General features: G+C 43.5%; 1 protein-coding gene across 1 annotated transcript in view; it reads left to right on the top strand.

Moving 5' to 3' along the window:
• Positions 1–2,537: 2,537 nt before the first annotated feature.
• LOC126471156 (transcriptional repressor scratch 2-like) overlaps positions 2,538–26,758 on the top strand; it is a 32,981-nt gene continuing 8,760 nt past the window's right edge. Inside the window, exons 1-3 of the mRNA XM_050099289.1 lie at positions 2,538–2,859; positions 15,375–15,533; positions 24,650–24,912. Of these exons, the coding sequence (XP_049955246.1) occupies positions 2,538–2,859; positions 15,375–15,533; positions 24,650–24,912 (744 nt within the window). The remainder of the gene's footprint in view (positions 2,860–15,374; positions 15,534–24,649; positions 24,913–26,758) is intronic.

Here is a 26,758-nt window from a genome sequence, read left to right as displayed (position 1 = left end):
CTGCACGTGAACTCACGAACCGTATCGGATTTTTTGCTGTCAGCAGATGTGGTCAGCATCAAAACCGGCGAGTTTACCTGTCTGGAATTCACTGCAACCAGTCAGTGGGAAAGTGCATCGACTTGGACTGGTCCTCGGGTAAGAGGTCTGAGTTAAGGACACCTTTTAATTTTCTGGTATTTCTCGCCATTTTCGAGACTTATTTTTCATGCCACTTGAAACTCCACATATTGGCTGAGAAATATGAAAAATGATATAATCATATGGTTCAAATTTCTCTGAGCACTCTGGGACTTAACTGCTGAGGTCATCAGTGCCCTAGAACTTAGATCTACTTAAACCTAGCTAACCTAAAGACATCACACACATCCATGCCCGAGGTACGATACGAACCTGCGACCGTAGCGGTCGCGCGGTTCCAGACTGAAGCGCCTAGAACCGCTCAGTCACTCCGGCCGGTATGATATAATCAAAAACGTAAATAGTTTCAGTCAAATCTACTTTGGACGAAAGAGAGAGAGATCTTGCGCAATCCACCCACCAAGGATCCGTGCATGGTGGAGCGCTTCGTTGAGATGTTCGGCTACTTGCGTTGTGGAAGTTGCAAACAACCAAGAGCATTTCTGAGCCCCGAGGAATATCCATAAGAGGTCAAACTACATGTACCTCAGGAGTTGTCCGATGCAAGTTGGCAGCTTGGTACGTTCAGTAGCACACACGTGTGATAGCAGTAACATGCAAGCTTGAGGAATTAGAGTTAATGTGGACTCAATAATAGTCAGGTCCACGTGGCAAAAGGTGCTGTGTACGAAGCTGGTTTTCGTTACTTCAGAATTTGCCCATCGCCACACTGGCTGGCCCCCAAACACTGGTTAGTTATTCTTTTTGTGCAGCAGAAACAAATTAAATATCAACTAAATGTTCGTACTTCGACGCGAGGACTTCCAGGAACATTTAATTCTGATTGCAAGGGTCTATAGCTCTTGATCCATAGGTACTTCATTTTGTGCATTCAGTAGGTGTTTGTTTCATCCTGCAAGACGGCGTTGTTGACCTCACTGAGGCCATATAGGAAACTGATATCCTTTGCAGCAACAGTGCGCTAAATGTTATGGCCATAACAGTTTCCCAGTCAGAATGTTACAGAAAATGTCTGAGAAACTCTAGGAAAGATCGCAGTCCCCTTTTCGACTCTCCTGTAGCTGAAAGGAGCTGTAGAACAGAAATTGCACTTGCCGTGTTCGGCTCGTCAGTGGGAAAATTTAATGTTAGATTACCGATTTACAAAAACTGTTCACAAAGTACCCACTGCATCAGATGTTTTTGTATTACAATGTAGCCAAATTACAAAGAAATATAATTGTAATCACAGTCTTTCCTGACGTGACTGTTGACTTCTTTACTGATATTTGTCACTGTTTTCATGACTCTCTTCTCAAAGTGCTCATCTAGATTGGCGACCTTAAAATCTTAGCAAGAACAATAATGATAGACGTATACCACTGCCAGAGGTATCAGATCTATTTTCTCTTATCAGTTTCGAATCGGTCGTTTGAGTAGCAGGGATCCTTACCTAAAATTGATACATTTACACTTCTCCGTTATTCTTGAAAGTTTGTAACATCATCACGAAATCTCTTGTAATATGCCATCTAGCGCAAGAACACGAGAGGCAGAGAGTGATTTGCTGTAAGTGTTAATAACGATGTGACAACACTGACATTCGTATGTAACACAGATGCATTTAATACAAATTTCTTAAATTGCAATGAAATGAACACCCTTAGCTGCTTACAGGCGTTGACATACGTCAACGGGGACAGTTGAAATTTTGTGCCCCGTCCGGGACTCGAACCTGGGATCTCCTGCTTACATAGCAGACGCTCTATCCATCTGAGCCACCGAGGACACAGAGGTCAGCGCGACTGCAGGGATTTATCTCTGGCACGCCTCCCGCGACACCCACATTCTCAACGTATTGTCCCGCACTACATTCGTAGTGCCCCCGCCCATTATACTCATTACTCGCGGCGCATTGCCGATTCCCGGAAGAGTTCGGGCACTGTTTGTGCGTTCGCACAGAAGAAGAATATGTCCGAAAGAACAGGTACCATCTTAGTATATGTATAGAAATTTCTTCACCTCTCTAATCCTGGCCATTATCAACGCTGTAGTATGATATCCTTTACAAGATAAGTGAACAGAAGACGTTACAAATGTTTGTTCCCACATTTTAGTTTTAATTGCGATCCTGAAATAAATACTACGCTCGATAACAGAGTATTTCCATGTTCTTTGCTCAGTGAGCAGGAGGTAGCGCAATTGTCTGTAGATAAGGCACGACGTCCTAAAAGCAGCGGACTGATGCGTCTTCCTTTTTCTTTTTCTCCTTGGTTTGGCCCAGCTCACTGCAGCCTCGCTGGAGGCAGCAGGAGACACTGCGGCATTTAGTGCCGGCAATCTCTGGGATCGTGCAAGGAGAAGCACTAAATCTGAGAGCTAAACAAGAAGGAAGGAGAGAGGAAGAAGGGAAAAAAATGCACGCACGGAGGCGAGTGGAGCGGCGCGACAGCGGAAGGGCCGCCCGCGTTGGCAGCGAGCAGCGCGGCACGGCACAGCGCGAGATGAATCTGGCCCCGAGCGCCGGCCATAAATCCCGGCAGCGACGACTGCCGCCGCCGCCCGACCAGGCCGGGCCGGGCCTCCTGAATAATTCCTGCGAGCACGCCTCCCTGCCGCCCCGTTACCAAAAATATTTTACTCTCATGAACGATCTGCAGAAACGCCGCGACGCGCTGCGCAGCACAGCGCACGAGCCGGGCGCGTGGATGCGGACTTCAGCGGCCTCGCCTCCCGGACGTACGGGCGAAAGCAGGTCAACTCCGGGCTTGGCCGTATTTCATAAAAGGCGATTTTTGTCCAGAATCTGGATAGCTTTGGCTACGGCGACATGCAAACAAACAGTAAATCATTTTCCCGCTACATTACTCTTGGCTTCTGCAACTGGATACAAATGTGACTCGGAAGGGACGAATACTTAGTGTTGCGTAAGCCTTCTGTAAACACGGTCCTCGACGAAGTTGCTGATTTTACTCAGAATAGTTTTAGTTATAATTCGTTTATATGTCCTTCTCTGAGAACACAAAAATCCAGAAACTGGAGAGAGAATGAGAGGCCGAGAAAGGTTCGAGGTGGGGGTGAGTATAAAGCTGAAAAGAACGGGAAGAGAATAAAACCAAAAAAATAAAAAATGTCGTGTGACTAGGGCCTCCCGACGGGTAGACCGTTTGCTTGGTGCAAGTCTTTCGATTTGACGCCACTTCGGCGACTTGTGCGGCGATGGGGATGAAATGATGATGATTAGGACAACACAACACCCAGTCCCTGAGCGGAGAAAATCTCCGACCCAGCTGGGAATTGAACCCGGGTTTGGTTAGGTTTGACGTTCTGTCGCGCTGACCACTCACCTACCGGGGGCAGACAAACCGAAAAAGATAAAGCGAGACTTGAGTTCGCGTTTATTACCCACCCAAATTCATTTCGAACGGCTTTTGTATTGCTTCTGTACGGCGGACATTCCTTCGGAAGTCAGTTTCATGGCAAAACGCCCAATTGTATGATCCCCTTAATCCTCAGTTTTGATCAGTACGTGACTCTTCCATGGATAAACCACGCATAACGTGCTGGCCCGAGGAGGGGTGATGGAGCGAGTAGAGGGGAGGAGGAAATGCAGGAATCCTGCACCATCGCTCATGGCCAGATCCTGGTGGAGGTGGTTTACCGTCGCCTTCTTCCGACATGTTATGAAGTGTCAGTTGTTTACCTGTATTGTGTGGATGAATGTAAGGATTGCTTGTACAGTGTAACGTTGGATTTGTGTCGTTACGGATGAAACGAAGGGAGAGAGTGGAACCCGGTGCTGGCACATAGCCAGTTCCTCTCGCGTAGCACCAAAGGGACCGGCGAGCTTAACGCCCCCCATGCGACGGACGGGCCATCATCAACAGTGTCACATGCTCTCGCTTCAGGAGACACTGTGGATGGGTTTGGTATTTATACAGTGACATTGGCGCAAAGACCAGTGATCAGAAACCTTACACCACCAATTCTCCTCCTCTTCCCCGCCTAATGCTGCACCCGAGCCACTTACGCACAGGCGTGCGTTAGCGACCTCGGCTGCGGAGTCTTGTGAAGACTTAAATTCACTGGGTAATAATTAATATTGCATTTGCAGTTAACAAAAACTGCTCACAATATGGTCACTCGACTAGATGTTTTTATATTATAATCTCCTCTCTCCTCCTCCTCGCTACCATGCACAGTACTACTTACATACGTAGTACATTCTGAACTCTTTGATGATGTTGTGTAAAAACGACAAAAACCTAGCTTCTGCCCATGTAAATCATTAACTTGGTGAAACAATAATTTACAGGTTATTCTCCAATGGGAACCAGATCCAAAGATTGGTTTCAAATGTTCAAATGTGTGTGAAATCTTATGGGACTTAACTGCTAAGGTCATCAGTCCCTAAGCTTACACACTACTTAACCTAAATTATCCTAAGGACAAACACATACACCCATGCCCGAGGGAGGACTCGAACCTCCGCCGGGACCAGCCGCACAGTCCATGACTGCAGCGCCTTAGACCGCTAGGCTAATCCCACGCGGCAATTGGTTTCATCTATGTTACACGTTTTGAAGCATCTTTGATAAAGTGTCCTCTGCATAATGAATAATGTAAGTTAGAAATTTGAGTTATAAATGTACCGAATTCCGAAGTTTGTTGATGATTTTCTTTCAACGTTACAACTCATTCGTGAAGAGTATATCTTAGTCTTCAGTGAGAGAAAGAAGTGTGCGGGTCCTATAGTGTAAAATGACGGAGCTGTGATCACAATAACAGCATTTCTTTCTATTCCTTCGCCTTTGTTACCGGGTTCACTTTTTTAAAAAAAAAATGGGATGATTTTGCTCTGTTATTTCAAGTTTGTGATCGAATGTCCTTCCTAATATCACAGTAGTCAAAATAACCTAAGACAGGAAATCCGAGTGGGCTATCTGTCTTTGGATTTTGTAGACTATACTCTATCGGATATCGTACGTAAACTGCCTGCATATCGTATTTTCTGAGACGAAATTCGTCCAAAGGAGAGTCGGAAACTGCCTAAAAACCAAAGTGAGGCTGGTCAGTGTACGAACCCACGGTCGTTAATCCACTGCGTGGTTTCTATCCCGGTCAGGCCAACTTTCTCGTCTAAAAAGCTAATGCGCTGTGGGTTTCGCTGCACTAGCAGATCTGTGAGCACAATAATACTTACTGTCTGCAATGAAGCTTCAACAATTTAATAAGTTATGTTGTTACCTCATATACAGTAATTAATATCCCTTATACTAGCTATACCGATGGGTCATTTAGAAGTAAGGATCTAGCGCTAGAGGTTAATAATTTCTAGTGCGGTCTGATACGCCTTGTCACGGTTCGCGTGGCTGCTCCCGTCGGAGGTTAAAGTGCTCCCTCGGGCTTGTGTGTGTGTGTGTGTGTGTGTGTGTGTGTGTGTGTGTGTGTGTGTGTGTGTGTGTTGTTTTCAGTAGTGTGTAAGCCTTAGGGACCGATGACATCAGCAGTTTGGTCCATACGGCTTACCACAACTTGCCAAATAGTTAATTTATATCCCGTGAAAGTATACCGGTATATGTAGGGCCTGCAGATAAGCTGCGCAATACTTTTATGTGACCGAGTTTTGGTGAAAAGTGAGGCTTATATTCTCGCCAATACGGTACATACCATTAAAAAATACACAACTTTTCACTTTCTGCCTAAAAGTATAAGTGACGGACACACATTAGCAGATCAGTTTCTTGGCACATGAACAAATTTTATAATTCTCTCACTCCTCAACTTTGTCGTGTCTGTGAAACTCCTATGAATAAAGTGCACACCATATAGTACCATGTTACGTCATTTTATTTATTGGGTTATTCGTAAGTAACTCCAAGACTTCGGAACACAATTGCATGAAAACCACTAGATATGCAGAAAACAGACGCACATCATTGCGTAGAGCATCTCTTCAAGTTTTTAATTAACATTACAGGTGTTCAGTATAGGTGCAGCAAATGTGAATAGATGAGTGCAATTCATTGAAGTTGCAGGCTCGAACTGCCTGAGGGTGTACGATACCAGCCACCTTTGTAAATCTTTCATTGTCTTGCCTATCTGGAGTCATAAACAAATTCGATGCTGTAAATACGGAATAGCTGAATTTTCTACACGTTCTGACACACACACACACACACACACGCTCCTTCATGCAACTAGGCGACAGTGCGTATTACGAATAGAATTGTGTAGAGATACTCCGTCCACTGATACGTCTCACCTATCCGTACGTATTGTACTTTTCGCCCAGTTGTCTTCTGAGACGCCGGGTCTGTTTAACTCGCAGGAAACCATATGTTTGGCTTCTAACCAAAATAAATGTGAGGATTAATGCCTCCTGCGAGGCTGATCTTTTTTGCTATACATTTTGCATTTCGCTGCTCCTGAATGATTAGCGTAACCTTGCTTCACGCCCACTGTTTCCGCTTTCCATTCATTTTCAAGATGTGTATCACTGTTCAAACCGTCAAAGGGTACAACCATAAAGACATACTTAGTGTTAAGAAGCCCTATTAACTTTCCCTTTCTGCCTGTAATTACGCCTATTTTAACGGTTAATCGCAAGTCATTTTTAATTTATTATTTAAAAACGCATTTCAAAGTATAACATTTTTCTGTTCTTAACTCCCTCCTTCATGTGGTATATAGGTATCCCCTTCTCTGGCACGATGGATCTACCCACGGTAGGTTCCTATATCGTGCTGAAATAGTGTACAACCAGAGCTTAGTTGATGTGTAACGCAATACCACCCTCAAAGGTAATTAATTAGGCGAGTTGTTCCGCATCAACATCGACACGATCTCTCACTCATGAGAACACCAAAAATGATAACCATAAAAGAGATAACAATTGCAATAATAACTTCAACTGATACACTGCTTCGAGATATCTTTGAAAAGATTGTTCACCTTTTTTTGGATAGCTTCACCTACTCCAGTGCACTTTTGCAAAACATAATCTCAGTAAGTAAACAATCGGTTTCATATTTATCTGTTTCTAGGCTATTTTGGACTTTGTGGAAGTTTTACAATTACTGGCAAATGTCACCACCGCAACAATTACTATGTTTTTTTTTCTTGATTCGAGGAGGTACATCCAACAACTTGCCGCAGTGCCTCGTTTAACGGCATTCAGCACGTATGATATTCCGTAAAAGAAGCTACACACATTTACTAACAAGAGCGTCCACAACTACGGCAGGGCACAACCGTTTGAGCAGTGCAACAAGTAGTAGTGTGTTTGGCCAAATTTCTCGATACGAAGTTGATGGTGTATTTAATGTTAGCTTCGTATGGTTCACACGAGCCCCAATTTCATTCAGAATAGTAAACAGTTACAGTCATAAATGCGAATTCCGTGTACGCCAAACATGACCATCACATTCCATAAAAGTCACTCTTCTGTCTGAAACATCCGCAAAACCCGACAATGGGCTCTTGGTATGTGAGTAATGCTCACTACCACACAGTGAGTAACGGTTTTGTTAATACGTCACCGTGTTTTAACATCGAAAAGTTGATTTATAGAGGAACAGAGATTACACGCCAGTTAATTAAAATTTGGCTACAGCTCGACAGTTAATATTCCACTTTTAGAAATTGCCAGATACAAGAATTTGGAATACACGATACATCATTTCCGTTTCTACATCATGATTCATGGGTTTATATATAATGCGAAGGACACGGAAACACAAGGACAATGTAAGTGATATGAGTAGACTTTGCACAGGAATTAGCTAGAGAAATTTTTCCTGTAAGTGAAGTGTAAGTGTGTAAGTGTTTTATATCGTCTTTCAAAGGCTTCAGTGATACTTCATGGCGCTTCAGGCGGTTCAGACAGGATACTTTTGTATGTACATTCAAAATAAATTATAGATTTGATACAAACGACTAATGACAAGAAATATATCTCACAAGGGACCCCTTGATTGCGATGTCAGAAGTTCAATCTTTAGTAAGGCACACTTAAATGTGTGGCGTTGACAATTATGACAGGAAAATATTAGTTACTAACGACTAATCACGTGCATCAGGAGCGTGACATAAAATGTGTGCTCAGGAGGTGTGCAGAGATCGAAATTCTGTGGGATGTATGTATTACGCTTCACAAAATGGACATCGTCGACATTCAAGAAATGTTCAGAATAAACCATTAACTCGCAGAATGAAAAATTGTGTATCATGGTGATCACAAATTTTCGCACTATCATAACCGAAGGGGAACCCCTTGTGGGTTACAAATCATGCAGGACGTTCAGCTAGGAATCCACTGTTAATGAATGCATATAGAATCATACTGTTGTAACGGGGTGACGAGAACTGTGATGGAATGAGATGGCACTCAACCGAGTATGAAACAGTCTGTCGCGGAGCTTATCGTGAAACTGGCTATCCTTAAAGGTGTAGCTGCAGATCGTGCGACAATATGCCTTACAGGCACCGCTAAAAACAGTCGTCAGAAGCCGAATTTTTTCCAGTGGTTCCAGGTAACACGAACTGCAATATCACACACTATTCAGGATGGATACTTTGCTCTGAAGGTGTATGAGTTTTATACGCACACCAGAAATAAAGTGAAAGCAAGTTATTTCGAGCAGCTATTGGCCAAAGGCAATGCTCATACCACTGTTGTTCCCATACGCCAATTTGCCCACTCTTGCTTGCTGTGATAAAAATATTCTCTCCGCCCATGCAAGATCACGCACATGACAAAGAATCGTAGGGGACGGAGCACCTCCAGCTTCTAGTAACACAAGAAATAACTTTACGGCCAATTTAACATCCAGATTAATAGTCGGCATAATTGTGTACGAATGTGTTCAGGCATTGATGTTATTTGATCTTGATACAACTCTGTTGGTACCTTTAATTTTCACGGTTCCTTTCATATGCATTTTCTCTTCAAATCCCGATTGGTCGGACACCAAAACAAATTCGTTACAGAACGATTGGATAAGTTTGTTTATCTCATCTAAAATTTTTCCGACCGCTTATACATTTTTCTGTGCATTGTCAAGTTGACATTTTGTTTGAAATTACGTCTTCCAATTCCGTAGCTCTTTTTGAAGTTATGCAACCATCCATTGCTTCCGTTGAAATCACTGTAATCATGTCACGCGCAATTTTATGTGCACAACGTAGTAAGTCAGTACCACGCACATCCCGTTTATTGTATCGAGCGTAAACACGAGTTATTTTAGAAGTGCGCCTTGTCCTTCTTTGAACATCCGTAGTTTTATTATGCACTACTTGGTCATATAACAATGTTCCAATGTACTTTCAGTTTTTAAGCACGTATCATGATCGTTTTCCTCATCTGTATTGCGCGCACGGTAGAGAGTAAGCGACACCACACTTTTTACTGACTCACGTTGTAGAAACAATAATATTTTATCTGCCACTTCTTTCTCACTCTGCGAAATTCCATGGGTTCCTTTCTGACGTAGTGTCAACGTCAGTAAGTTTCTTGTAGATATAAAGCAATGTTTTCTTTATTTGTCGTTGCCATTGCTCTGCTGTGTATCATGACCCCTAGCGCTGTGGCACTGTTGTGAATTACTCGTCGTCGAAACAGTTCAACGACGCTCCGTAGCTTCATGCTGTTCTCACCACTGGATACATCCAGTCCCGCTCCTTGTTGGCATTATCCACCAGTATTGTGGTTGCATGGTAGAGAATATGTGGAACGTTGAGTGTGTAAATTTCACTGGCCTCGCACTGAAGGGGTTCCTTGTTAGTAAAATTCTTCAGAGTATGTATCCGCATTGGCAATATGTGCATTTGTCCAACGTTTCGGCCATTGTTGCAAATGACCTTCCTCTGGGTATTTTACTGCTAAATTGGGTAAAGTTAAGTTCATATATAGAAGTGAAAACACCTGTTTTCGTAATCTCATCGGGTATTGAGGAAGAGAAGGAGGCTTGTTAGTGTACAAGAACTAGCGTATATACTCTCTCTCTCTCTCTCTCTTTTCGTTTAGTCGGTTCCGACTCTTCGTGAACCCATGAACCAAATCACGCCACTTTTTCCTGTCTTGCACTTTCTCCCGTAGACCTTCCAGGTTGGAACACATTGCTTCTGTGATGCCATCGATCCATCTCATCCTCTGACGCCCTCTTCTTCTAGTTCCTTCAATCTTCCCCAGCATTAATGTTTTTTTCCAGCGAGGCATGCCTTCGCATTGTGTGTCCAAAGTAGGTCAGCTTTTGTTTTAACTTAGACCTTCCAGGGAGAAATCTGGTTTTATTTGCTCCAATATTGATCTGTTGGTTCTCTTTGCAGTCCATGGAACTCTAAGAAGTTTCCTCCAACACCACAATTCGAAGGAGTCAATTCTTCCCCGTTCAGCCTTTCTAATGGTCCAGGTCTCACATCCATACATCACAACTGGAAAGACCATAGCCCTCACAATACGGATCTTTGTTGCTAGTGTTATATCTCTGGACCTTATAACCTTGTCAAGGTTTGACATCGCCTGTCTACCGAGCAACAGGCGTCTCCGGATTTCATGGCTGCAGTCGCCATCAGCAGAGATCTGGGAACCGAGGTAACTGAATGTGGTCACTACCTCCATGGTTTCTCCTGCTATATCCCACGAATTGGTAGGTGTAGTTGCCATAATTTTCGTTTTCTTCACATTCAGCATAAGACCGGCCTTTTCACTTTCGTCTTTCACCTTCAGTAAGAGTGATCTCAATTCTTCTTCACTTTCTGCCAACAGGATCGTATTATCCGCGTACCTGAGGTTGTTTACATTTATTCCAGCTATTTTAATTCCTGTTTCTCCTTCATCTATCCTCGCATTCCTCATTACATGTTATGCATGCAGATTGAATAAGTACGGTGATAGTATAGAGCCTTGCCGGACCCCTTTCTGAATCTTTATCCATTTCGTTGTTCCCTACATAGTTCTCACCGTGGCTTCTTGGTCAAGGTATAAACACCGTATCAGATACTGAGGTGATCTGGTACACCCATGTTTTTCAGTACGTTCCATAATTTGTTGTGATCGACGCAGTCAAAGGCTTTGGCGTAGTCAATAAAGCAGAGGTACACATCTTTCTGGAATTCTCTCGCTTTTTCCATAATCCACCGAATGTTAGCAATTTGATCTCTAGTTCCTCTTCCTTTCCTAAATCCAGCATGTTGTTCTGCTCTCGATCTAGATATTGGCGAAGTCTATTTTGTAATATTTTCAACATAGCTTTGCTAGCATGTGAAATAAGTGCGATTGTTCGGTAATCTGAGCATTCTTTAGAACTTCTCTTCTTTGGAATGGGGATGAATACTGATCTTTTCGTCTTCTGGCCACTGCTGCGTGATCCATATTTTTTGACATATTGAGTGCAGCACTTTCACTGCATCCTTTCCAGTGACTTTAAACAATTCTGCTGGTATTTCATCATGTCCACTAGTTTTGTTATCAGCCATATTTTCAAGGGCCCACTGGATTTCGCTCTCTAAAATATCTGACTTTAGTTCTAAATTAACATTAACATCAGCAGTAGGAGCCCTGTCATTATGCAGTTCTTTCTTGTATAGGTCTTCTACATATTCTGCCCATCTTTCCTTAACATCCTCTGCTTCACTCAGATCTTTCCCATTTCTATCTTTTATCATTCCAATTTTTTCCTGGAATTTTTCTTTAATTTCTCTAATTTTCTTATAAAGATCTCTTGTCCTCCCCATTCCGTTACTATCTTCAACTTCCTTGCACTGTTCATTAAAGAATATATTTTTGTCTCTTCTAGCTAATTTCTGAAAATCTTTGTTTAATACAAACATAGCTGATCTATCTCCCTTGATTTTTGCTATCCTTCGTTCTTCTGCAACTTGCAGTGCCTCAACTGATAGCCATCTAGCCTTCTTACTGTTCCTTTTCTTGGGAATATGTTTCTCTGCGGCCTCCTTGACAGTATTAGCTATTTCTGTCCACATCTCTTGCGAGCTTTTGCCCTCCAGCTGTAATACATTAAATCTGTTTTGTACCTCTACAGCATAGTCGGAGGGTATAGAGTTAAGGTCATATCTGCAAGTTGGGATACTTTTTGCTATATTCTGAAGTTTCAGCCGAAATTTTGCAATAAGGAGCTCATGATCTGATCCGCAGTCAGCCCCAGGTCTTGTTGTAGCTGACTGAACCGCGCTCTTCCACCTCTGATTACAAAGTATGTAATCAATTTGGTTCCGGTGTTGGCCATCTGGCGAAGTCCAGGTATATAGGTGTCGTTTTGGTAGTTGAAACAGTGTATTAGTAATTATCAATGAATTTTCTTGGCAGAATTCTAGGAGTCTCTGTCCAGCTTCATTTGTTGTACCAAGACCATATTTCCCTGTTATACCTTCTACAGCTTGATTTCCCACTTTTGCATTCCAATCTCCAACTATGAAGACGATATCCTTTTTTGGTGTTGACAGTAGTAATTCTTGTAAATCTCCATATAACTGGTCAATAATTTACTTTTCAGCATCGGTTGTTGGTGCATAAACTTGAATTACTGTGATGTTGAGGGGCTGACCTTGAAGTCTGATGGACATCATTCTATAATTTTTATATTTGCATCCCATTACAGCTTTTCTCACTTTATCACTAACTATGAAGACTACGCCATTACTTCTGTTGTTATCGTGCCAGAATAATACACCATATGGCCATCCGAAGCAAATTCTCCCATGCCAGTCCACTTCATTTCACTTATTCCCAATATGTCGATGTTAATTTTCTCCATTTCTCTTTTCACTATGTCTAGTTTTCCTTGATACATGGATCTTACATTCCATGTTCCTATGCAGTGCTTCTCTTTGCACCGTCTTACTCTTCGTGAAGCTCCTCTCAACCTGGTTCCCCCCGGAGATCCGATCGGGGAACTTGAAACTCCGGAACATTTTGAGCTGAGCGAAGCCATGGGGTTTTCTTGGGATAGTTCAGTGGTGGTTTCCCGTTGCCTTGCACTGTCCTCCAACTCCTATCTGCTCACCGACTCAGTTTCCCTCTGGGGTTGGTTACCCAACCTTCCGCTGAGTTGCTCGGCTTAACAAGGGCACCACGTGTAGGTATGAAGTTGGATAATTGAGATGATAGAGGCTGTGAGAACTCTCTTGCTGAGTTCTTGTAATCGCGTATCACCCCCATTTTATGCCAGAATCTCATGATGTCTGCAGAGACCCCCCCAGGTCATTTCGTGGGCCCAGTGAATGTACCACGTGACCAAAAGTATCCGGGCACCTGCCTGAAAATGACTTAGTTCGTGGCGCGCTCCATCGGTAACGCGGTAACTTAATATGGTATTGGCCCACCCTTAGCCTTGATGACAGCTTCCACTCTCGCAGGCATACGTTCAGTAAGGTGCTGGAAGGTTTCTTGGGGAGTGGCAGCCCATTCTTCACGGAGTGTTGCAGTGAGGAGTGGTATCGATGTCGGTAGATGAAGACTAGCACGAAATCGGCCTTCCAAAACATCCCAAATGTGCTCTATAGGATTCAGGTCAGGACTCTGTGCAGGCCAGTCCATTACAGAAATGTTATTTCGTGTAACCACTCTGCCACAGGCCGTGCATTATGAACAGCTGCTCGATCGTGTTGATATATGCAATCGCCGTCCCCGAATTGCTTTACAACAGTGGGAAGCAATAAAGTGCTTAAAACATCACTGTAGGCCTGTGCTTTGATAGTGACACGCAAAACAAGGAGGGGTCCCTTCCACGAAATACACGACCATACCATAACACCATCGCCTCCGAGTTTTTCTGTTGGCACTACACACGCTGGCGGATGACGTTCAAGGGGCATTCGCTATACTCACACCCTGCCGTCGGAAATCTACACTGTGTACCGTGATTCGTCACTCCACACAACGTTTCTCAACCGTTCAGTCGTCCAATATTTACACTCCTTACACCAAGTGAAAAGTCGTTTGGTATTTACTGGTGTTATGTGTGGCTTGTGAGCAGCCGCTCGACCATGAAATCCAAGTTTTCTCGCCTCCCGCCTAACTGTCATAGTACTTGCAATGGATCCTGATGGAGTTTGGAATTCTTGTGTGATGGTCTGGATAGATGACTGCCTATTACACGTTACGACCCTCTTCAATTGTCGGTGGTCTCTGTCAGTCCACAGAAGGTCAGCCTGTACGCTTTTGTACTGTACGTATTCCTTCACGTTTCCACTTCACGTTCGAAGTCCGTGAGTTCTGCGGAGTGCCCCATACTGCTCTCTCACTATGTCTAATGACTACTGCGGTCGATGATATGGAGTACCTAGCTGTAGGTGGAAACACAATGCACGTAATATGAGAAACGTATATTGTTAGAGTCGTCCGGGTACTTTTGATCACATTGTGTAAGGAGTGACGCTTTTCTCATTCCGCAGTGAGCACAATGCCCGACATCAGTGTCCGAAATTTACGAGAATTATACGCATTGAGAATGTGATCACGTGACTTGAATGACTTTAACTAAGTGATAACGGTCGTGGAAGTTTTCTCTTACATAAATTTCTTATTTCACATGGAAGTAGTATTGTCTTCTGAAAGATTTTCTGCTATTGCTACTCTTGTCTTACTTATTTTCATATTTGTTCTTTGCATTTTTGAACACTCAGCAGACAGATCTTTTCCCGTTTTACTTTCTGCGTTTTCTGTTTGTTACATATTTTAAGGAAGCGGTACTTACCGTTCACCATAAGCTTGGATTCTTAAGAAAATTGATAGCCATGTAACTAAGAAAATTACTTGAAAATAGACCATACAGAGCTCTCAAAGACTTACATTTCTTACAATATGTAGGTTTTTAATTCGAAATAAATGATGAGTCGAATACTAGCTTTTGTCGCTGAGTACAGTACACAAGGAGACGAAATACGATAATGTTGATATGAAGTGCCGTTGCAGTAAGAAACTTTGAAGGTATTAAGGGTTCAAATGCACCTATATTTCTCATTTAATGTCCAGGCCTTAATAGACATTTAACATATGAAGTGCACTGTGTAGCCAGAAACCAGCGGAACAGGAAAGCTCCTGCTCGAGCGAGATAGGCAAATGCTGAATCGCTCTCTCCACGCGTTCCTTGTACCACAGGGATGCGAGATGGCGCCATCTCCGAACGGACGCGCCGCGGATGAGGAATGAGGCGAGGGCGGCCTTGGGGCGCCCGAAATATGCGGGCGAGTTGGCGGCGCTCGCGAGTTTAATGCGAGGTTACGGCCCGCAGGGGAGGCATGCCTCACGCCCCCGCTGCCGCTGCCGCTGCCGCCCCCGCGGATTGCCCTGTCACGTCTCTCCGCGTGCGAGGATATCTCGCCGTCTCGCTCTCTGTCCGCGCTTCGTCATCCTTCAGCCTCTGTCCACTTCTCCCTTGTCAACGGAGCAAGTATATCGTTCTCATACGAAAGCTGGTGAAAGATACTTCATGAATCATCAAGCTATCCTCCTGTGTCCCTGAAAGCCTATTACATACTACGGAAAGCCGACATGCCCGTCAGAAAGACGCTTGACTGATTGCAATATGCGTCCTACAATTATTGAAGCTGCAACAGAAGTTTTCGCGTTACTTCAAAATGGGCAGACGAGGTTTTTTGACGCTGTGATCACCATAACAATCACTAAAATGTTACAAGGGGCAATCAAATGAAAACCGAACTCTCGCCACAATGCGACAGTGGAATGGTTCCACTTAAAAGTAAACACCATACGCGTTAAGACATTTATCCCATTGGGAGACGAGACGATCTTTTCCTACTTCGTAGATAGCTGTCGGAGATGACGGACCCACAACCGCATCCACTTTCGTACTCCCTAGTCCGACGTCCAAGTATGTCTTTCATCAGGTCGCCAAAGATGTGAAAAATCACCCGGTGGAAGATCCTCCCTGTACAGAGGATGTTGGCAGTATTTCCCACCCAAACAGTTGAAGTGTAATCTTCGTCTGATTGACAGTGTGGAAGCGTGAGTCATCGTGCTGCAGAATGATTCCGTTCAATAGGATTCCTGGGCATTTTGACGTTATGGCCCGTCGCAGTTTACACAGAGTGGCTTCATAGGACTGCACAGTGATTAGGTTTCACGCTGGAGGAACTCGACAAGCAGAGGGCCCCTGCAGTCGAAGGAGAAGTCATCATGATCTCATCTGAACTTGCGTGAATAGATCTGGAATCCTTGGGCGGAGGAAATACGGGTCTTTCCCACTGTTTGGCTTTGCCGTTTGCCCTCGGACTGTCCGAATGCTGTCATAGTACTTGCAGTTTATCGTGATGCACTTTGGAATTCTTGTGTGATGGTCTGGATAGATGTCTGCCTATTACACATTACGACTCTCTCCAACTGTCGGCGGTCTCTGTCAACCAACAGAAGGTCGGCCTGTACGCTTTTGTGCTGTACGTGTTCCTTCACGTTTCCAATTCACTATCACATCGGAAACAGTAGACATATTGATGTTTAGGAGTGTGGAAATCTCGCGTACAGACACAAACGCACCCAATCACCTGACAACGTTCGTGGTCCGTGAGTTCCGTGGAGCGCCCCATTCTGCTCCCTCACTATGTTTAATGACTATTGTGCTCGCTGATATGGAGTACCTGGCAATAGGTGGTAGCACAATAGACCTAATAGGAAAACCGTGTGTTTTCGGTGTGTCCGGATACTTTTGATCACATAGTGTATTTTTTCGATGTTGTGCATAAGTACTGTAACTTTGAACGTCTGGAGGCATGTAACGGATAATGGTATTGAAAAAGGTCTCTTTCTCGAGAAGAGAATCTTAAGAAAACATCCTGAAAATTTCGAGAATTTGTCACGAAGTGAAATTATGGAATTGCCATCTCCACATCTGGTAATTTTGGTACCCAAAATCATGGGTCTTGTGGGTCTCTCAGAAACCGCCCATGAAATGTGGTACTATTAAAAGCCGTCTAAAGCCCATTCTAGATCACACCTAATGAAAAAGTACCAGCGCATTTGCTTAATTTGTCTGGGTTGTGGGAAGTGATTAATGTTTCAATTTTGACCCTGTACTGTAAGACAGCTACAATATGGCCATCCCATAAGAGCTATCCGTAAGACTAGACACGTTACCTCTGTAATCATTAGAACCAGAGATACGATCGTTTGAAAAATCAGATTTTCACTCGCAGCTTTCTGAACATTAACACCCAACGTATGGTTTCCTGTCATGCTGGTCTACTTGACCACGGAAAGCCAACAGACTGGAGCTGATCTCTCTGATGTTCCTCTCGGCTGCGTGCAGGTATAAAAACCTGTCCAATATATCTATTCGTCTCACCACTTGGTAGTGAATACTCTAAAATTCTTAATGTATTTTGCATCTCACTGCATTTTCATAGCAGTTCTGTGTATGTCAGGAGAAAAACATGGTGTTATATGAAGTGATCCGCAGGTGTTTTGGGACATTTTTGTACTTCACTGTTTCAATTGACGCAGCATACTGCGAAGTATTCGAAAGATAAAGTCGTCAACGAGCATCAAAAGCTAGAGAACACAAACAGCTCGTCTGAATATGGCAAGGAGTGGTTCTCGACGGCGGCGAACTGCTTTAATACCAGATAGGAGTATGGGAATAGCTATTGTGCACGCTGTGATTGTAGTAAAATAACCACAGGTTTTTTATGACCACTCTTTCTAATGAGGCGTTTGGAAAATATCGTCATCAGATTCCATTAAGGGGACAGACACTAAGGAATGTCGTGTGGCTAGGGCCTCCCGTCAGGTAGACCGTTCGCTTGATGCGAGTCTTTTGTGTTGACGCCACTTCGGCGACTTGCGTGGCAATGAGGATGAGATGATGATCATTAGAACAACACCCGGTCCCTAAGCGGAGGAAATCTCCAACCCAGACTAGAATTGAACCCGGGCTCCTTGGCTTGAAATTCCGTCGCGCTGACCACTCAGCTAGCGGGACAGACTACTATAAAATAACTGAGTCAACTTAAGCATACCATATTGAATAGGAACTGCGTTAATACTGTTGTGCAGAGTACCGAATCAAATTGTCCGTAGTCGGCTTTGCCACTTTAATCGATAGCAATGGATCGACTGTATCTGCTTTATATTTTCACTTTATGCTGGTACATCTCTATACAACGTCCTGCCACCGGTGCGTTTCGTGTATCGATAATGTATTTCGCTCTGCACAGTTAATTTATAAATCAGATCCGAGATGAAGTTTGGACCGGCTGATTTATAGCCTAGCACTCCGGTGGGGAGATAAATGTGAAAACGGTGATTTAAGAGCCGCTACAGAGGACGGCCGGCAGTCGAACCAAATAGCGGAGCGCTGCCTCGCTCCACCCGGATTTACTGTGCACTCCGAGCTGTCGATCTCGCTAAAGCGGCCAGCTGGCGGCCGGGCGGCTAGCGAGTCCGGTGCAGAGGGCGCTCCGTGCGATAAGTTCTCGCTTGTTGACAGGCTCTCTCAGTGGAGTGGGTATTAAAAGGAAACTTCATTGTTCTGCGGCCGCTGTTCGCAAACGGGAACGCGAATGGCAGGAGAGTGCTATTTGTAATGGAATACTTGTCCAGACACTATACTTCCATGAAACGCCAGGATTTTGCGCTCCAAATATCGAATGTCATGACGCAAATCATATCGAGTATGACTTTTTGAACAAATTTTCTGTCATTGGAAGTAGACACTGTTTGATGTTACTCCATGAAGGAGATTTTTTTATGAACTTAGTCCAAATGTAGTCTTTGAAAAAAATAAAACTTATGCCCTTTTAATACATTGAACAGAAACTTAAATCATTGCACTTTTGGGACAGTGTCATCACCATTGTATGAACATGGCCATCTTAAATCGTAGTATAGATCCTACCTGTTACTGTTACCGTTAAATGCAAGCATACGCCACACCGTACAACACAAGAAGTTCACGTTCACCTTGTTTACAAGACGTCTGCCAATAACTGATCTCTCACGAATGTCACAATCATGGGTTCACTGTCCACTATATTAACTAATGGATGTTAAGCTAAAGGTTCATATTCCTGACAGCATCTTGCAGCGAGAAATATCAGTATATTTCTGCCCTGATTTCCGTTCTGATTTACTAATTTATTTCTTCTGGGGAACTTAGGAGAACACATTTTGCTGTTAAATATTTATTATATAGTGACACAATGAACCACAGCTTTGTATACCTCCAGTAGGTATACGACTTCCACGATGGGTGAAGTAAGCGGACATGTTCAATGTGTCGTCACTGGAAGTTTTTAAAATTTAATTCCACTATGTAACAACACAAAGCCACTACCACTACTGACGGCTCAGAACACTTACAAAAGTATTAGTCAGAAACATTCTGCAAAGCTTGTGAAGGTGTTGCAATGTAGGCTGTGCTCAGTAGTAACTGATAAGAAAAAAATCGGTTCGTTGCGCCGTTTCCGAGTAAATGGTCATTGAAATTAGCAACTGAGGACATTTTACGTATAAATCCAAGCGGTTCAGCCAGATACAATTAGTGTCAATCAGTTGTTCTCATAGCGTAGATGATATCACACGAAATTGCGCAGCCTTTGGCTCGGTTTCTACAGCCCCATGTTAGTTTTTGTATCGTTCTCCTGTTCAGTTTTAGGAAACCAAACGAAGAGAACTTTTGGTGACACTGTCTCTGGTGGGATGCTTGAATTTGAAACGCGCTGATTTACTAACTTTAGTGCTAATTTATTCGTAAATGGTGGAACATACCGAATTTTTTCCTTAACAATTATTTCTCATCACAACCTGCCTGTCAATATGATTACAAGCTCCTCAGGCTATTTCTGACAACCCCTTATACAGATCTGCGAGGAAGATTTAGATGCGCGTTCATTACATTAGGGCTGTCGATACAGTTTTGCCAATCACTTGTGCTGTTAATACGTACAGCTGAAAGATTTCGCGAGCAGGTACATTTAAAAGTGAGATGAATTTGGCCATTCATTTACCCATTATAGCTTAGGTATGGTGATCAATTTTGGAAAATAAGACAGTTCGTTCAGACAGATGAGGAAGACAGATCATCTTCAACTTTTGTGATCCTGTCTTCCTCAGCTGCGTGAAATATTACGGTAGATTGTTAATTTTTATTTGTCGACCGCCTAACTACAACAACCACCAGAACTGCTTATAACCTATATATACATTGTTCCAAAATGTAAAGTAAGTACTAAAAATATGTACATATTCCAGGACACGGAAGATGCCTTGCAAAGAATAAAGGCGAAACATTTATGGCACGAAAATTGTGTTTCATTCAGATATGATCAACAAGTAAAAATTAATAATACAGGCCACGGTAATAAGGCAGGTCATCTTTTACAATCGGTTTTGCAGGAGCTGTTCAACAATTTTCTCCTTCCTTCCGATGTTTTTTTCAATGGCTGAAAACTGTAATAATGAACAACTAATGGAAATGGTAAATCCTTTACGTTTTTACTTGGGTGTTCCATCGATAGTAAACGCAAGATAATGACTGTAAATGGCTGACATGCTCATGATCGCACTCAGGGTATCATTATATTGCTGCCAGCGTTCAATTTGCAGTTTGTAGTAGACTTACTGCATTAGTTTTTGTAGAATGTCCCCCGCAGTTGCTGGTAAATACAAGAGCTGAGTGGCTCTTCGTCTTGATTTCCGATGATCCGTCCTAACTTTCTTACACTTTGTCTTCAGTTGCGCTTGAAGTGTTTACACGTGCATGTCCATAACGACAGATCCGTCCACTCTGTTTGTGCTGCCTTCGGATTCAGGTTGAAGGAGGGTCGTTACGAATTATCTTACTCTCTCTCTAAGGGGCCAGCTTGTATGGTCTCTTGGTAACACTGCCAAGTCTCCAAAAACAGGTTTCCAACTAGACAGCATTATTAATAAAAATTTGAAACCAGCAGCTTCCGATTTTACTTAAAAAGGTAAGGATTTTTCCATTTGTTGTTAATCAGTTGAATATCTAGGTTTTTTCATCGATTTGCTTTAAGATATGCGGGCTGCGCAGCGGGCAATTTCCTTTCCGTTAATCGGATAATTTGTAGAAGTCATTTATTTTCAACACGCACTGCATAGCAGAATAACGAAATGCTCTCACTATCAGCTAACAACACAATCATTTCCTCAAAATAATTTTTCGTATCGACAATGTGATCGTAGAACTATCTTCCTCAGAATCTCCGAAAAATTACACGCCATTACAACTTAAAAGGATACTTAACGGTCCATTTCCTATCAAAAGAACTCTTTATTTCAATTCGCTCTAGTCACTACCCTCTCCACCCTGCCCGTTGTTACAGAGTCTAGAGTGCTCTCCTGAGACAGTTTGCTTTCTCTTTCTTAACAGCGACTATCAGTGATATCCGAATGTTATCCTCTGACATAATCTCCTCTGTCTGCGATGATTTAATTACGGCTTGAAAGTGATAAAAGTGATCAGTATTACTGCTATTCTTCATGTTAGTTGGTGTTACTATTTATTACTATTATAATTGTGTTGGCAGTTTTAGCTGTCCTTACTAAAATGTTGCGGATACTCATAATTTTGTCACACGGAGGCACAGGAAATGAGAAAGTTTTGAAACAGTTTTTGATGTGTACAGTTCCTAGTCACAAGTGAGAGAGGATCTGAACACCCTAATCTGATTAGGTTACACAAATCAGTAACTAAATGAAGAAGTAATGTCTCAGGCATTGAGGGATTTTATCAGTCACTTTTCACAAACAAACTAGGTTCACCACACCTTTGGCAGATCTTTCTTCACTCATCATAACGCAATAATATGTACACATCATTTACTCACTGTTCTCAAGATAAACGAGCCAGAAGATTTGTAACACTGCAGCTCAAGATTTGACCTCGCCCTTGGGTGGTAATGATTTAAGGAATTATCTGTTCAAATGGTTCAAATGGCTCTGAGCACTATGGGACTTAACATCTATGGTCATCAGTCCCCTAGAACTTAGAACTACTTAAACCTAACTAACCTAAGGACAGCACACAACACCCAGCCATCACGAGGCAGAGAAAATCCCTGACCCCGCCGGGAATCGAACCCGGGAACCCGGGGAATTATCTGTCTCTCATTGTTAACTTAATGCTTACATGTGTTGAGACAATGCAATATATACACAGCGCCCTCTCTCAGACAAACTTAACATTACTTAAATAGAAATGGAACCACACACCTTTACCACATCATGGTGACTAGTCATATAGACGAGCCCTTTGTCTTAGAAAGATTGTTTAGCGACACATGCACACTTGTTTATCTTAGGGTCGCCAAATACTTGGCTGTCAGGCTGTTTTCCTGCCGCCTGGAGAGCCCAATCATCTAGGTCTGTTGTCTCTAAGCAGTATGGTGGCTTTCCCGGAGAAACTGGCGACTATCTGGCGAACGGGCTGCACAAAACAGCCTATAGCAACGTAGAGTAGCTGGAGGTGCGTGAGACCTTTGTGTTTCTTCACACAGTGTCCCATCCAACCAAAGTTACCTTCCACGGTGCTTGCTGCCCGCAAACCGGACGCTGGTTGTAGAAGAGTAGAGTGCGGTTGCAATGGTAGGTAACTTCTCGCCGGGTCTGTGTGAGAGCAGAACTTGTGGAACGTTGGACACGCTTCGGAAAAATCCAGCGCGCGACTTTCTGTCGTTGGGCCCTAGAGTTTGTTGGTATAATTACTGAAGAATAGAGTGCTACACATGGCGACTGGATGGCGCTTAAAGAAAGTAGACACGGTGGGAGATTGGGCGCCATTTTCCGAGAAAAGCAGAAACATATTTTACTCACACTGGACTAGGCTGTACCTTTCTCGACAGCAGGGATTTTCCACCGAATTGTTGGAACTTTGATTAACTTGAAAAAGTAAGAGATTGGCTAGTAGTGGAAATGGCTCTGAGCACTATGGGACTCAACATCTTAGGTCATAAGTCCCCTAGAACTTAGAACTACTTAAACCTAACTAACCTACGGACATCACACACACCCATGCCCGAGGCAGGATTCGAACCTGCGACCGTAGCAGTCCCGCGGTTCCGGACTGCAGCGCCAGAACCGCTAGACCACCGCGGCCGGCTGGCTAGTAGTGACATAAACTTTTCGAAGGAGACAGGACAAGTTCTGTTACGTGGTATCCCACTGGAAGTACAAAATACAAACATGTGATTGAGAGACAAGTGATTTTGGAGACTTCTCTATGAGGAACTCCGAGGTGAGTGGTTTTGGAGAAGGATAGGTTTCGGATTCGGCGTGGGAGACATTGATTTCGACTTCAGAAATTTAGATTTCGACTTAAGTGCCCGCGGTTAAGAGATCTGGAAGGCGGTCTTTGCTTTAGAGATTTCGTCTGTGGCATTTGTTTCTCCGGTCGGTTAACGCTGTCCACTTTCTAGTGACAAATAACTGTGGTAAGATAACGCTGCCAAGACGAATGGCAATGAGAGTGGCGTGAAGGTTGTAGGCGGGTTTCTTTTTAAAATTTACGGGACGTTGTTTTGAAATTACTCTGTGTGTTGCCGCGCGGGATTAGCCGAGCGGTCTCGGGCGCTGCAGCCACGGACTGTGCGGCTGGTCTCGGCGGATGTTCGAGTCCTCCCTCGAGCATGGGTGTGTGTGTTTGTCCTTAGGATAATTTAGGTTAAGTAGCGTGTAAGCTTACGGACTGATGACCTTAGCAGCTAAGTGCCGTAATATTTCACACACATTTTTGAACTCTGTGTGTTCGGTAGCTCACACTTGATTCAGGCAGTCTGAGTTTCTGCAAGTGATTTCCTTTGTCCCAAGGCAGGTGTATGCAGTTTTGATGTCCAATGCAGAATCGCATATTAGATTTATGTCGTTGGATCGCGGATTAATTACCAGATCCCTTTTCTCTACCCTACCTGCAGATTTTGCCCTTCAGCTGTTGTACTTATTTGAATTTGTTGAAAGGATTTTGTGTTCCAATTTTCTTTTATTTCTATCGTATTGGGGAAGATACTGTACCATTTTCTTGTTGTTGAATTTTTATAACAATAAATTACGGTCAAAACAAACCTGTCTTTAAATTCAGTAGGCAGATTAATCCTATAATCTCATAATCTCCTTTATTACCACTGATTTCCGCATTGATCACAATCTCGACTCATTTGTTAGGACTGTTTATTTCAAAGTCGTTTCCATGGTGCACGGTGTTTCCCTTCAAATCTGAGTCAGGGTGAGGGAGCGAGCAACTTACACGTCAAAAGAGTTGATCAAGTTTGAATCAGAGACGCACTGCTTATAATTAGCCGCGGTCCAGTGACGTCTTGCACTTTCATCACTGCTAATTTTATTTCTTCAGATGTCGTAATTGGAAAATGAAAATTATCTCTTAGAAATGGTTAGTATTACTGAAAATATAATATCGTGAAATACTTTAATAATTTTAATATTTAAAATGACTAATGTCGACATTTTGGTTCTCTTGTACGGTAAGCGGACGCTTGCAGGACAGTAGCGTTTACTAATGGCCGTGTGCGGTTTGCGCAGGCTACCTGCACGAGTTCATGCCGGGCAGCCCCGAGGAGAACGCGGGCGGCTGCGAGTCCGGGCCGCCGCTCCGCCACCAGGAGGTGCTGACGCACGATGGGGGGATCCCCATCTTCAGGATGCGCAGCGCCGAGGAGACGGCGGCGGCGCACGACCTGCTGGAGCTGTCGCGCTCGCTGCCGCCGCTGCCAGCGCCCGGCGCCACCACCTGCTACATCGTCGACCAGCCCACGCCCGAGCCCTCGCCCGCCGCCTACACCACCGTCTGGTACCGCCCGGACTCGCCGCCCACACAGGTGACCACGGCGCGCGCCCTGGTCGCATGTCTGTCAAGCCGCGACAGTTTTTAACTCGGCGCCCCTTTACTGCCTTGGAAAGGCGCAGTGGAGCCCCTGCCCCCTTCGCCCTCACACTGTTCCCAAGCATTTCTAATTTAAATACAGCCATAACTTACCTTGTATTAAGGGGGTAGGACGTCAAACGGGCCGACTTGGAGCAGGTGAGGCACCACTGAACATTTTCATTTCCACTGTCTATACTTTTACAAATAAATTCATAAAACTTTATTAGCATGACCAGGAAGGATTCAGAATTCACACTCTTAGCAGTGGAAGTTCGAAAACATACAAAAAAACTTTTTTTACGTTTAAAATTTATTCATTTTTTTCACTTACTAATGGCAGCATTTGTTGCTGTAGGTACACTTTTCTTCATAAGTAAGAGAGATTGTTCGATGAATTTTGCACAGCCTGCAAATCATACTTAATGGTGAATGGAACTCTAGAATTTTCCAAATCAACTAAAAACTGTGGTAAAAATTGAGGTAATTAAATATAAAATTTGTGGTTTTTCTAAATATGAAGTTTAAAATACAACAGTTCATTCGGTTTTCCATAAATTAAATAAATTCTAGAGTTTCATAGATCTGTGTGTATGGTATGCATGCTGTGAAAAATTCTTCGAAGAATCTCTCTAACTTATGAAGAAAAGTGTATCTATAGCAACAAATGCAGCGATTAGTAAGTGAAAAAAATGATTAAATTTCGAACGTAAAAAAAAAAAATATTATTTTGTTATGTTTTCGAACTTCCACTGCAATTGCTGTGAATCCTGAATCCTTCCTGATGATGCTGACAAAGTTTGATGAATTTGTTTGTAAAAGTATAGACACTGGAAATTAAAATCTCCTGTGATGCCTCTCCTGCTCCAAGTCGGCCAGTTTGACTTCCTACCCCTCTTAAAACTACACACTGAGGCGACAAATATCGTGTGATAGCGATATGCACGTATAAAAATGGCGGCAGTAATGTTTGCATGAAGTATAAAAGGGCGGTGAATTGGTGGAGATGTCATTTTCGCTCAGGTGATTCATGTGGAATCGTTTCGTATGTGATTATGGACGCACATCGTGAATTAACGGTCACTGAACTTGGAATGGTAATTGGAGCTAGACCCATGGGACATTTCATTTCGCAGATCGTTTGGGAATTTAATATTCTGAGGTGCACACTGTCAAGAGCAGGCTGTTCCAACCGAGCTCCAGGCAGCCGGAGCGCTCCGAAACGCTCACTGCGGCAGGTCGGAGCCCGCGTGGAGGGGGAAAGCGAACTCACTGCCCCCTGGCCGCATACAGCCGCAAATGACTCAATAACCCGTGTTCAGTGACAGCTATGACTAGCCGCGGGAGCCCTGTACCTCTATTGGAGGATACCTTTCTATTCATTGAGAGGGATGGTCGTCCGCAGTGTCTTGTATGTCATAAAGTATTTAATTCTGTGAAGAGGTACAATATACAACGACTTTATACACCTCTTCACGCAGCACACTACGATCAGGTAGAAGGCGTTGCACGCAGAGAACTGGTAGCCGGGCTTAAGAACGACATACCAGGAGACGTAAGGTTAAAAACGGTTTCGTGATACGGAGGGTATCAAAACACGCAACATAGTTCGTGTTCTGTAATGCGTTTATAATTTTCAGGTGAATGAGAGAGGAGAAAACATTACTGAATCTGCAATTCGAGCAAGCTACAGGTTCGCTCACATCATTGCGACGAGTGGCAAGAAGTTTTCGGTGGGACCACTCCTAAAATCGTGCACGGTAGCAGTT

Source organism: Schistocerca serialis, chromosome 1 (assembly GCF_023864345.2).
Source record: "Schistocerca serialis cubense isolate TAMUIC-IGC-003099 chromosome 1, iqSchSeri2.2, whole genome shotgun sequence".
In the NCBI taxonomy this organism is placed as follows: domain Eukaryota; kingdom Metazoa; phylum Arthropoda; class Insecta; order Orthoptera; family Acrididae; genus Schistocerca; species Schistocerca serialis.
Note: the sequence above shows the minus strand (reverse complement) of the source record. Positions and strands in the feature narration are given on the sequence as shown.